General features: G+C 37.5%; 1 protein-coding gene across 5 annotated transcripts; it reads left to right on the forward strand.

The window, feature by feature from the left end:
• Positions 1–599: 599 nt before the first annotated feature.
• Positions 600–11442, forward strand: LOC136208732 (ATP-dependent RNA helicase DEAH11, chloroplastic-like). Of its 5 annotated transcripts, XR_010677251.1 has the most exons (9): positions 600–1474; positions 1868–5021; positions 6421–7670; positions 8987–9093; positions 9288–9416; positions 9578–9808; positions 10621–10900; positions 10993–11160; positions 11242–11442. XR_010677251.1 is itself a non-coding variant. In XM_065999875.1 (4 exons), the coding sequence occupies exons 1-3, from the start codon at positions 671–673 to the stop codon at positions 7641–7643; spliced, it is 5181 nt and encodes a 1726-aa protein (XP_065855947.1). In that variant the 5' UTR covers positions 600–670; the 3' UTR covers positions 7644–7670; positions 8877–8980. The 5 variants fall into 5 exon arrangements, 3 of the variants coding, with proteins under 3 accessions (XP_065855947.1, XP_065855946.1, XP_065855945.1); XR_010677250.1 differs by having other exon boundaries at positions 10993–11442; XM_065999875.1 differs by lacking the exons at positions 8987–9093; positions 9288–9416; positions 9578–9808; ... (1 more) ...; positions 10993–11160; positions 11242–11442 and adding an exon at positions 8877–8980.
• Positions 11443–12094: the final 652 nt, after the last annotated feature.

The following is a 12094-nucleotide window of genomic DNA, read 5'->3' on the forward strand; positions in this document are numbered from 1 at the left end:
AAAATTAACTTAATACTTAATATTGGGTAAATTACACCCATGGCCACTGAACTTTACCTATTTTCACATTATGGCCACTCAACTTCATTTCTTTCCGGTATGGCCACTGAACTTTAGACTTTTTAACACTGATGTCCACTCAATTTTAACTAACTTCTCAAAATGACCGTTAACAATCGTTAACGACCTTAAAATGAAAATATTCAAGAATTAAAATTGTTCAGAACGTCATTTACCATGAAACCACATTTTTTTGGGAGCTTTCTCTCTCTAAAAATTCACTTTCTCTCTCCTAACCAAACAACACCTAAATGACCTTAAAACGAAATTTTTCAAGAATTAAAGTTCCTTAGAATATCATTAACGCTTTGGATTTTTTATTTTTAGCCGTCAATGGTCATTTTGAGGCGTTAAGTGGCCATCAGTGTTAAAAAATGTAAAGTTCAGTGGCCATACCGGGAAGAAATGAAGTTGAGGGGCCATAATTTGAAAATTGGTAAAGTTCAGTGGACATGGGTGTAATTTACATTGAGAGACACCACCAAAGCAATACTTCAATTCTAATCTAACTCACGCTCTCTGTAACCGATCAAACCAAAACTATGTTTATATATATGCCTCCTTCTTCTTCTTCTTCTACTAGGACTTCTCCATACTCTTTGCTACGACCATGGCTTCTTTTCCAAACACCTCCTCTTCTTCTACACGCCAATGTCAATTCCGTCTTCCTCATTCTCATGCATCTTCTCCTTTTCACCACTATCACCGGCCTCACCAGCCTCATGTTCCTTTTTTTCTAGTTAAACTTCTTTCAAACGACATTACTCCCCAAAATCACCCTTCACTTTATTCAATACTTTCCCAATGTAACCCCAAACCTTCCAAAATTTTCATCAAACCTTCTGCTGCTGTCTTCGCCACTCTTCAATTTCAGCTTCACTCTCACGCTTTTGATGCCGTTGTTTATCTCTGGGAGCGACGCCTTGCCGGGGATCATATGCTTACTCCTGTCGTTGATTTTCGTGGCTCTGGTGATGTTGATGTTGATGACAGACTCATGAGTTTATTCCTCTTCTACGTGCAGAAGCTCTTCCATGGGGAGTCTGTTGAGAAATTTGAGAAGAAACTCAGTTATTTATCTATGGAGATTGAGAAGGCTAATGTTCCTCTGGTTAGGAAGTATATCCCGCTTCAAACTTTTAAAGCACGTGATGCGAGGAGGAAGAGTTTGCGCGGGGAGATGGACGGAATTCTCAAGAGGATTGAGGAGTTTAAGTCTGCTTTGCATTCTGTGATGGATTATCTCGAAGGGAAGGAGGTTGAGGAGTTGGCTGTTTTGGGTTTTAAAAATGAGCAGGGGTTTAATTGGAGTAAGATACATTGTTTGTTGTTGAGGGAGTGTAGGCGTATTGAGGATGGCTTGCCCATATATGGGTTTAGGAAGGAGATTTTGGAGCAAATACATTTGCAACAGGTACTCTCGATTTTAATTGAACTCAGTGCGTGGTATTTGTTCTATACTAATTTTCTGAAAATCTGTGAATCAAATTTGTCCTTTTATGCCTTTTTGTGCGTAATGGTGCGGTAGTTTGTACTCTGTAATTTGACAACTTGGTTGGGCAGTTTACTTTGTGCTATGAGTAATTTCGCCAATTTCTGTCTAATTATTCAATTGAAGTTTGTTATATGCCCGTTGCTTTTATAACTTTGGGAGAAGAGTGAAGTATCTGGCGTTTATACTATTTTCTTTCACAAATGTCTATGTGTTCACTCTGAAAATATTCAATTTATACCAACACATCTCTTGCGACATTTAAGAATTGTTTTGAATGTCAATAAGAATTTGGTCATTTTGGTTTTCTCACAGGTAATAGTGTTGATTGGAGAGACAGGTTCAGGGAAGAGTACACAGTTGGTACAATATCTTGCTGATTCTGGAGTAGCTGCCAGCGGTTCTATTGTGTGTACTCAGCCTCGTAAAATTGCAGCAATTTCTTTGGCGAAAAGGGTTGGAGAAGAAACCAGTGGATGTTATGAGGATAAATCAGTTACCTGCTATCAAACTTATTCATCTTCCCATCGTTTTGATTCCAAGATAATATATATGACTGATCACTGCCTAATGCAGCATCTAATGGAAGATAAGACGTTGTCTGGAGTTTCCTGTATTATTGTAGATGAGGCTCATGAAAGAAGCTTGAGTACTGATCTTTTGTTGGCTTTGATCAAAGAACTACTTGTCAAGAGGCGTGAGCTAAGGCTTATTATAATGTCTGCAACAGTTGATGCAAGCAAATTATCAGAGTACTTCTTTGGTTGTAGAACCTTCCATGTGATAGGGAGAGGATTTCCTGTGGAGATCAAATATGTTCATGGTGCCTCTGAAGGGCCTTCTGGCTTGCTAACCAGCAGCAGTAGTATTGCTCCATATGTTTATGGTGTTGTCAAGATGGCATTGGAGATCCACCAAGTAGAGAAGGAAGGGACCATTCTTGCATTTTTGACTTCTCAGCTGGAGGTAGAATGGGCTTGTGAGAAGTTTCAGTCACCCTCTGCAATTGCAATGCCATTACATGGAAAGCTTTCTCATGAGGAACAATGCCGTGTTTTCCAAAACTACCCAGGGAAAAGAAAAGTTATTTTTGCCACAAATTTAGCAGAAACATCCTTGACAATTCCTGGGGTTAAGTTTGTGGTTGATTCTGGGATGGTGAAGGAAAGCAGGTTTGAACCTAGCTCTGGTATGAATGTCCTCAGAGTTTGCAAGATTAGTCAAAGTTCTGCCAATCAACGAGCTGGTCGTGCTGGTCGAACAGAACCTGGAAAGTGTTATCGGCTTTACTCAGAATCTGATTATCTGTCGATGGAGTTACACCAGGAACCTGAAATTCTTAAAGTGCACCTTGGTATTGCGATTTTAAGGATCCTTGCTTTGGGCATTCAGAATGTGCTAGACTTTGATTTTATTGATGCCCCTAGTGAAAAAGCAGTTGACATGGCCAGCAGGAACCTTGTTCAGTTAGGTGCTGTTGTCTGCAGAAGTGGTGATTTTGAATTAACTGCAGATGGAAACAACTTGGTTAAGTTGGGAATTGAGCCACGACTTGGGAAGATTATTCTTGAAAGTTGCCGTTATGGTTTGCACAAAGAGGGAGTTGTTCTTGCTGCTGTTACAGCAAATGCAAGTAGCATATTTTGCAGAGTTGGTACAGATGATGACAAACTCAAATCAGATTGCCTTAAGGTGCGATTTTGCCATCCTGATGGAGATCTCTTTACGTTGCTTACTGTCTATAAGGAATGGGAGAGTGTGTCCCCAGATAACAGAAATAAATGGTGTTGGGACAACAGCATTAATGCCAAGGCTATGCGTAGATGCAAAGATACAGTACTAGAGTTGGAGAACTGTTTGAAAAATGAACTTCATATCATTATTCCAACTTACTGGGTTTGGTCACCCCATGTTGTCACGGGGCACCAAGGTTGCATGAAAAAGATTGTGCTGTCTTCACTAGCAGATAACGTAGCGATGTATTCTGGGTATGATCGTCTTGGTTATGAGGTGCTCTCAAGTGGGGAATACTTTCAACTTCATCCTTCATGTTCATTGCAAGTGCACAGCAAAAAGCCAGACTGGGTTGTCTTTGCTGAACTTTTGTCTATATCATGTCAATATATGGTGTGCGTTACTGCCATCGACTTTGATAGTTTGTCTGCATTTAGTCCTCCTCTATTCAATATCTCAAGTGTGCAGAACAGAAAGTTGCAGTTGAATGTGATCAAAGGATTTGGTGCCACTCTCTTAAGAAGGTTCTGTGGAAAGGGAAACACTAACTTGCTCTCTCTTCTTTCTCGCATACGGGCAGATCTCATGGATAGTCGGATAGGTATTGAAATGGATGTGGAAAATAACGAGGTTCTATTATATGCCTCTGTACAAGACATGGAAAAGGTTTATGGCATTGTTAATGATGCATTGGAATATGAAGTAAAATGGTTGAGCAATGAATGCCTGGAGAAGTGTCTATATCATGGGGGACGAGCTGGTGCTTCTCCCCCTGTTGCACTATTTGGAGCTGGTGCAGAAATTAGACATCTGGAATTGGAAGGCAAGTGTCTTAGTGTTGATGTGTTTGTTTCAAAGGGAAATGGTCTAGATGACAGGGAAATTTTGACATTCTTCGAAAAATATGTGTCTGGGGTTTGTTGTTGTTACAGATTTTCAAGCGGCAGACAAGATGGTGACCTTATTGAGCAGTGGGGCAGGGTGACATTTCTTAGTCCTGAAGCTGCCAAGAAAGCTCTAGATTACAATGGATTTGAGCTATCTGGTTGTTCACTTAAGTTGTCCCCTGCTAGATCATCAGCTGGAGGTGGACATAAATCATCATCATTTGCTGCCTTAAGAGCCAGAGTCACTTGGCCCCGGAGGTACAGCAAAGGGTATGCAGTTGTCAGATGTGAAATAAACGCTGCTGAATTTGTCGTTCAAGATTGTCATAATCTGCTGATTGGAGGCAGGTTTGTTCAGTGTGAAGTCAGCCTAAAGGAAGCAAATTGTGTTTTCATCAAAGGATTGGATAGAGATACTTCTGAACCAGAAATTCTAGAAGTTCTTAAAAGGACCACAAATAGGAGAATTTTGGATGCATTTCTGATTAGAGGGGATGCTGTAAATAATCCTCCTCCTCTTGGTGCTTGTGAAGAAGCTATTCGCAAGGAAATTGCTCCATTCATGCCAAACGAGGCACCCCTGAGTAATTATTGTCACGTTCAAGTCTTCCCCCCTGAGCCAAAGGATAGTTTCATGAAGGCTGAGGTCACTTTTGATGGAAGACTTCATCTGGAGGCAGCAAAAGCATTGCAACATATTCAAGGGAAGGTTCTTGCTTGTTGTTTCTCATGGCAGAAAATGCAATGTCATCGGGTGTTCCATAGTTCTGTATCATGTCCTGCTTCTGTTTATGCGTTCATTGAGAGGCAGCTTAAATCGTTAGTCAATAAGTTTGCAAACCGACCTGGTAATTCCATTCTCAGTGAACATTTGCTTGAATGTATTTATGTTCTTGCTACTCTGGTTCCATCTGCTATGCAAATTATAATTGCTCTATTCTTGTTTCATTCATTTACAAAATGGCTCTAGTTATGTGTCTTTTTGTGCCAGTTATATGGTGATACATCTGTAATTTATATTTTTCTGGGTGATGATTTCTAGAATGACGAGTGTTTGTGGTGCCATTGGTTCCATTAGCCGTGGTAGGGAAGTTAAAGCATATTTGTGGTGTGAGACCTGAAGTTTCAAAGCATATATAGCAACTGCATATTTGACCTTTAGATAATGATTTGAAGCTGGTTCTTTGTCTTGTTCTGGTGTGCTGTTCTTTATGGGTTCTTTCATCATCATATTGGAATAGATTTTGTTTCAACCTATTGAGGATGTGGTGCTGTTATTTGATTGTGCTGAAATGCAGTTTTCATTACTTTGTTTGGATTTGGAGTTCTGTTATATATAGACCAAACAGAATCCTTTTATTTCAAGTGAAAAATACCATTTTATTCTCACTACTATAAAATATAATTACATGATATCCCAAGGCCCCTAGTTTACCAGTAACTAGCCTGTCAAGTCTCCAACTTCCATTTTATTTACCAATTAGTGAAAAACTTCTACTACTTTTTTATTTTCTTTTATTTTATGTATTACTAGTTTTATGAGTAAATAAGAGAAATGTATTTGTTCCATTTCAGAAATTGTCTGACCGAAACTGGTTGCATATGATTTAATGTAATTCAGTTCACCTCTGGTCAGACAACTTAATCCTTTGAGCCTACAGGATGGAAAAATCGCACCTTAAGGCAATCTGTTACAGCAAATGCAAGTACCATATTTTGCAGAGTTGGTATAGATGATGACAAAATCAAATCAGATTGCCTTATCCTTAGATTTGTTGACATTTTTTATGCACTGTACCAGAATATCTGGCTACTAGGGAACTTTCTTCAATAAGGTGAATGACTTGTTATTGGAAAAGAACAAGTATCAAGTAATTTCGGGATGCATTGTCGATGTCTTTCCTCTGGGATTCAAGTTCTTTGAAAATTTTGAAGAAACGGGTCAATGGTATTATAAGAGGCTAATTGCTCAATGCGTCGTTCTCTGTTTTCATTGCATACAATGGATGTAATCGTTAGTTATGTGTTCTCATTTTCTTTTGTAGATTCATGTAGTTCTCTCTGGGGATTTTGTGTGTGTTATTTAGTGACAAAATGTGGAGTGCATCACTGTGGTTTTAGTATCTGATGTTAATTTAGGATGAACTTTAGATTTGTATATGGTAAACTTGTAGTTTTCCATTGTTATATATTGCAGAATGAAACGTAGTACTTAAACAATACAATGTTAATGGTTGATTTTTACAGGTGTATATTGCATTTTGAAAAGGAATTGGAATGGCTCGTATAGAGTTAAGATCTCTGCTAATGCAACAAGGACAGTGGCAGAGTTGAGGCGTCCACTGGAGCAGCTAATGAATGGAAAAATGTTGGATCATGTTAGCCTCACCCCAGCAATTCTACAGCTTCTCTACTCCAGAGATGGCAAATCAATTATGAAGTCACTGCATCAACAACTGGGAACTTACATTTTATTTGATAGGCATAACATCTGTGTTAGGATCTATGGTCCAGAGAACAAAGTTGCTGTTGCTGAAAAGAAGTTGGTGGAATCTCTTTTGGCTCTCAATAATAACAAGCATGTAGATATCCCTCTTCGAGGTAGAGTTATGCCACATGATTTTATGAAAAGAGTGGTTGAGAAATTTGGACCCGACTTGCATTGCCTCAAAGTAAAGTTTCCTGAGGCGACGTTAGCGCTTAATACAAGGATCCATGCCATCTCATTCAATGGCAAAGAGGATCTGAGGCTGAGAGTGGAGGAAACGATTCACGACTTTGCACGTTCTCTTACTGTTGGTATTACTGATCAGAAGCCAGATGATAGATCTACTGCCTGCCCGATTTGCTTGTGCGAAGTTGAGGACTGTTACCAACTTGAGGCGTGTGCACATAAATTCTGCCGATCTTGCTTGATTGACCAATTAGAGTCAGCAATGAGAGGACATGATGGTTTTCCAATACGCTGTACCCATGAAGGGTGTGGGATGAACATTTGGCTCACTGATTTGAGGGCATTATTATCATTTGAAAAATTAGACGAGCTTTTCAGGGCATCGTTGGGAGCTTTTGTGGCGTCTAGTGGTGGCAGGTACAGGTTTTGCCCCTCCCCTGACTGCCCTTCTGTTTACAGGGTAGCTGAAACGGATATGGTTAGAGGTCCGTTCATATGTGGAGCATGCTATGGGGAGACATGTACGAGGTGTCACTTGGAGTATCACCCATACATAACGTGCGAAAGATACAAAGAATTCAAGGAGGATCCTGATTTGTCCTTGAAGGAATGGTGCAAAGGAAAAGAACATGTTAAGAGCTGCCCAGTATGTGGGTACACAATTGAGAAGATAGAAGGTTGTAATCACATTGAGTGCAGATGTGGCAGACATATTTGCTGGGGATGCTTAGAATCCTTTAGCAGCAGCGATGACTGTTATGGGCACTTGAGGGCTATCCATCAAGCTATCATTTGAGGATCAACCTAACGGCAGAATTAGCTGGTAACCTCGTTGTACATTCTTGTATATATACATAAACTATATATAGTATATGTGAAGTTAAGGAGTATTCCTCTAGATTAGCTCTCAGTCTGTTGTTTTGGTTGGCTTATAAGGCTTGTGGTGATACTTTTCTGCAAATGATCACTCTGAGTTTAACATCTGGTTTGCTTGTGGTGATGCTCCATAAATCAATTAAAAAAAAGAAGAGCCTATTAGATGAGTTCCATAAAACAAAGTAAGATAAAAGTGGCGATGCTCGATAATCAAAGAACAAAATTAGAGCTCTAGATATATATGAAGAGCAATCACATCTAAACCTTTTGGATTTCAATGTACCCACTGAAGAACATATTGCTTTTTTTCTTTATCTCAATAATTGCCTTCTTAAGGTCAAGGCAAATAATGCAGAATGTGGCCAGTCTTGGTATTTATGCTTCAACTAGGTTGCAATATATTTCAGTCCCAATTGTAAAAAAAAAGTAGTTATTGAAATTTGTTTCATCAGTAATTTACTTTCATCAAGATACTTATTTCTCTGCTCAAAGTATTTGATACAATATCAGTTGTAAATTGCATTCTTCTAAGTTATAAGAAAACAAACAAAAATAACAATGTTGATCACCTCAACAACATTTATTAATTAAAAATTTCATCATATGATAAAATGGACACATGCTTCAAGTCCTAGAGGAAATTATGTACACGGTACGAAGGAACCGTTTGACTTCAAAGGTTAAGATGATAGGTAAAGTTTGATAGCAATATTTACGAATTAATACATCACGAGCCCCTTGAATTTGGTCCAAAACAACAGATTCACCCTGAGCTGACAAAGTGTCTCTTTAGCCCTCTAATGAATTAAGCTTACATTTATCATCTTTCAGGGCCAGAAGATATTTTGTACCAACTTTATGGAGCCGCTTATATTTATTATCTTTTATACATCTCTGCATACAGATATCCATTGTATGTGATACCTGTACAAAACACATGTCAATTCTACCATGTTTTGTAATTAATTTCGTTAATAAATGATGTCGCCAAAATTCGAACTCTCGACCAATAGGTCTATGATACTTAAGGTCAATGTTATCTAGTTTGAAAGAAATATGGTGTGGACCACATATTGGATGGTTTCAGAACTTGACACAGATAAACATAAGGTTCTGCCATAAATTGAAATGTGTTTCCTATGTCAATGGCTAGTGAATTGAGAAATGTCCATAGCATAGAGATACTTGATTGATTGTGATGAAATGGAGGGAATTTTCAAGACTGAAGTGGATGATACCTATACGGATTTTATTGTCTTGAAGAATTATATTTGTATTCACTTCCAAAGCTGGTTGGTTTTCTGGTGGAGAAGGATCGTACAAAAGATGGGGCTTATGATGACACCAAGCACTCTTTGAAAATTAATGAGGTAAAAACACATGTTGTAATTTCTTTTTTCATTTTTAGATTGTTAGTTTGGTCTCGAAAGCTTAAGCCTCTATAAGTCCCGAACGTTAATCTTCCATAAAGAAATAGATTTATTTATTTGCAGAATATATTTGGATTGGCATATATGTATTTTATTTTATTTTTAATGTTACTCAAATGGTATCTCTCTCATAGGTGTTGTCGAATTGGAGGACCTTGGAGGGACAAATTAGTAGATTCGGTGTCAATTTGCGAGCAACCTCAATAAGTCAATGGAAAAATAAACTGCTATTATCTTCCCAAAAAGTTGTTTGCAACAAACAGGTATGCAGTTAGATATTTGATTGTTTGTGATTATGTTATGCATACTTGAAAATTGCGTGACTCCCTTTAGTATATATTTCTCTGTGGAAGTAAAAGTGGTCTAGGATAGTTTTGCTTCTTGGTTCTGAATGTTGATTGGATAACCCTGCTGGAAATTTCAGGTTTGCGTGAACAAGAATGAACATATGAAAATCTTGAATTCAGATGGGTTGAGTTCAAGCTGGCTTATCTCACCTTCAAATTCCAGTGGGCTGAATTCACATGTGTTGAATTCAGATGAGAAACAGTTCAATGCTAACTTCATTGATGAAAAGAAGGATTCTGGTGTTGCTAACGTATGGGCCTTCAAGAGTGCAGAACCAGACTTGCTTGCCACAGATGAGAATCCTAAGGTTACTACACGATAATTGATGTCTAAGTTTGTCCTCTGTGCCTTTTTATTGAATTTTAAGAAAAACTGAGGAAATAAAAACAAATTGAATTTCTGACACTTAAAACTTACAGACTCGGTTGAGTCACTGGCAACTGATGCATCTGAAGTTTTGGGGTGTAAATTTGTTTTCTTCTTTCAGATGTCATAGAATATTTGACTTTATCAACGATCTTAACACTGTAAGGTAATATGCTTATTATACGAGTCCTGCTATACCAATATGATTCCATTTTCTTCGGATCACAACTGAAAATGGGCCAGCAAGTGTTATAAGTTTGGACAGAAGAACAAACTCAAATTTAAATGGGGTGAATTTGGATACAAAGCAAGTGGATTTGAATTTATTTGATACAGATGAGGATTTTTGGGGCAATGATGGATGGGAATTTAAGACTGCAGGATCAGTACATAGAATACTAAGGTATTTATTTTTGAGTCTTTAGTCCTAAAATTGTGAAAGATACTATTGGTCTTTTACTGTTTCTAAAATATACGACAGAACTGACAACAGACTAGGAAACTCTAGAAGATATTTTGGTTTATGAGTAACATGACTATTAGTTTCTATTTAATTTGTCTTTGCATTTCGAAGTCCACTTTTTAAGCTTTCTATAATTAGGTTGTGTTCATTAGAGATGCACCATGGGGTTCTTGACCCCTTACCTCTTGCTTTCTCCAGTTTGCTCAACTTTTATGTTATTTTTTACCCTTTTAATCTGGTTGAGAATATATTGATAGAATAATCTGATTTACATTTGGCGAGCTGTGTAGGTATATCTATTGGTACATACACATGAAGTGAGGTCAAAGAGATTCAAGGATAATGAATTCCTCATCCGAGAAAATGGCTTAGTAGCCCAACTGTAAGAATGCTGAACTGAGGAAGCTGGCGAACCTCGTTGTAGTAGTTGGTTACATTGATGTGAAGAAATCAAAGACAGGGAAGAAATTGCTGAACCTTATGAAAGAATACAAGTTGGATAGTAGCCCAAACTAATCGAGCACGAGATCTATAGCTATATAGCGGACTCAAAAGGAGTTTTTTGTGCAGGTATGTGGTTACAAGGTTATTTGCTTTTGTATTTATTAAAGAATAGTCTCCTCAGGAAATTGACTTGGTTTTCATTTTTTTTTTTTATGCAGCCTGCTGTTTATGATGCTTTTGCAACTTGCCGTGGTGGTCCTGCAGAAATTATTGAGCATGGTATATCATATCAATCCATATTACCCGGATCAAGTTTGGTTAGATTTCTTTGAGCAGTACCACCGGAATAAGATTTCTGATGCAGGTCTTGAAAGGATTCATGACAGGTTAGTATATGTAAAAAGATAGAATTTAATATGGTATACATACCTGAGAGGGTGGTGTAATATGGTTTCAAAACTCGATAGGCGTGAACCTTGACATGTTCTACATTCTCAAGATGCTGATTTGGCGAAAACTGTTCCTTTGCAATGGATTAACAGTGTGATCCTGATGAGCCATTGCAACTGATTTTATGTGAAGTTATTATTTTTCAATGTAACCATGTTTTGTAGTAAAACAAGTGGACTTGGTACTGTCCGTGTTACTGGTTCTTGACAAAGGAAATGTATATTTTATGAATTAATAATACTAACTTTAATTGAGACGAAATTTCATTTGATATTTTCTAGAGAAGTGGATAATCTTATACACACAAGGCAAGCCGTACAAATTTGGTATTCCTTTTTATACCGTCAATCCAGTATGGCTGTTCCCAATGGAGGCAAGACAATGGCTTCCTGTGATGAATTTATACTCAACATCAAAGGTCAATACGCTTTAATTTGTTAGAATGAACCATTACATTAGCACGAAAACATCGAACTACGTCAAAGCAACTGATTTTTCTGTTAATATGCAAATAGTTTGTGTTATTTAAAGGGTTAAAAAGATAGAGATTAAGGACTAATAAATTATTGGGGAAAGTTCAAATAAAACCCATGTGGTTTCACTAATTTTCAGATAAAGGACTGTGGTTTACTTTTTGTCAAAACGAGGACTGAGGTTTTACACTTTTAATAATGCTATTAAAACTATCTTTAACGATCTGAAAATAAAAATTTTCAAGAATTAAAGTTGTTCAATGTCATATTTTCTATGGAACTGCATTTTCGATTTTAGAAAATCATCTTTTTTGGAACTTTCTCTCTCTAAACATTAACTTTCTCTCTCTTTACCAAACATCATCTAAATAATCTCGAAATAAAAAAGTTGAAAAAT

Source organism: Euphorbia lathyris, chromosome 10 (genome assembly GCF_963576675.1).
Source record: "Euphorbia lathyris chromosome 10, ddEupLath1.1, whole genome shotgun sequence".
In the NCBI taxonomy this organism is placed as follows: domain Eukaryota; kingdom Viridiplantae; phylum Streptophyta; class Magnoliopsida; order Malpighiales; family Euphorbiaceae; genus Euphorbia; species Euphorbia lathyris.

What these genes read in the sequence shown, in the direction of transcription:
- LOC136208732 (XM_065999875.1), top strand. Translation starts at nt 671, where the DNA reads ATGGCTTCTTTTCCAAACACCTCCTCTTCTTCTACACGCCAATGTCAA. An exon ending in AGCAAATACATTTGCAACAG is followed by an intron (nt 1,475 to 1,867) that starts GTACTCTCGATT and finishes GTTTTCTCACAG; the next exon opens with GTAATAGTGTTGATTGGAGA. An exon ending in TAAGTTTGCAAACCGACCTG is followed by an intron (nt 5,022 to 6,420) that starts GTAATTCCATTC and finishes TGATTTTTACAG; the next exon opens with GTGTATATTGCATTTTGAAA.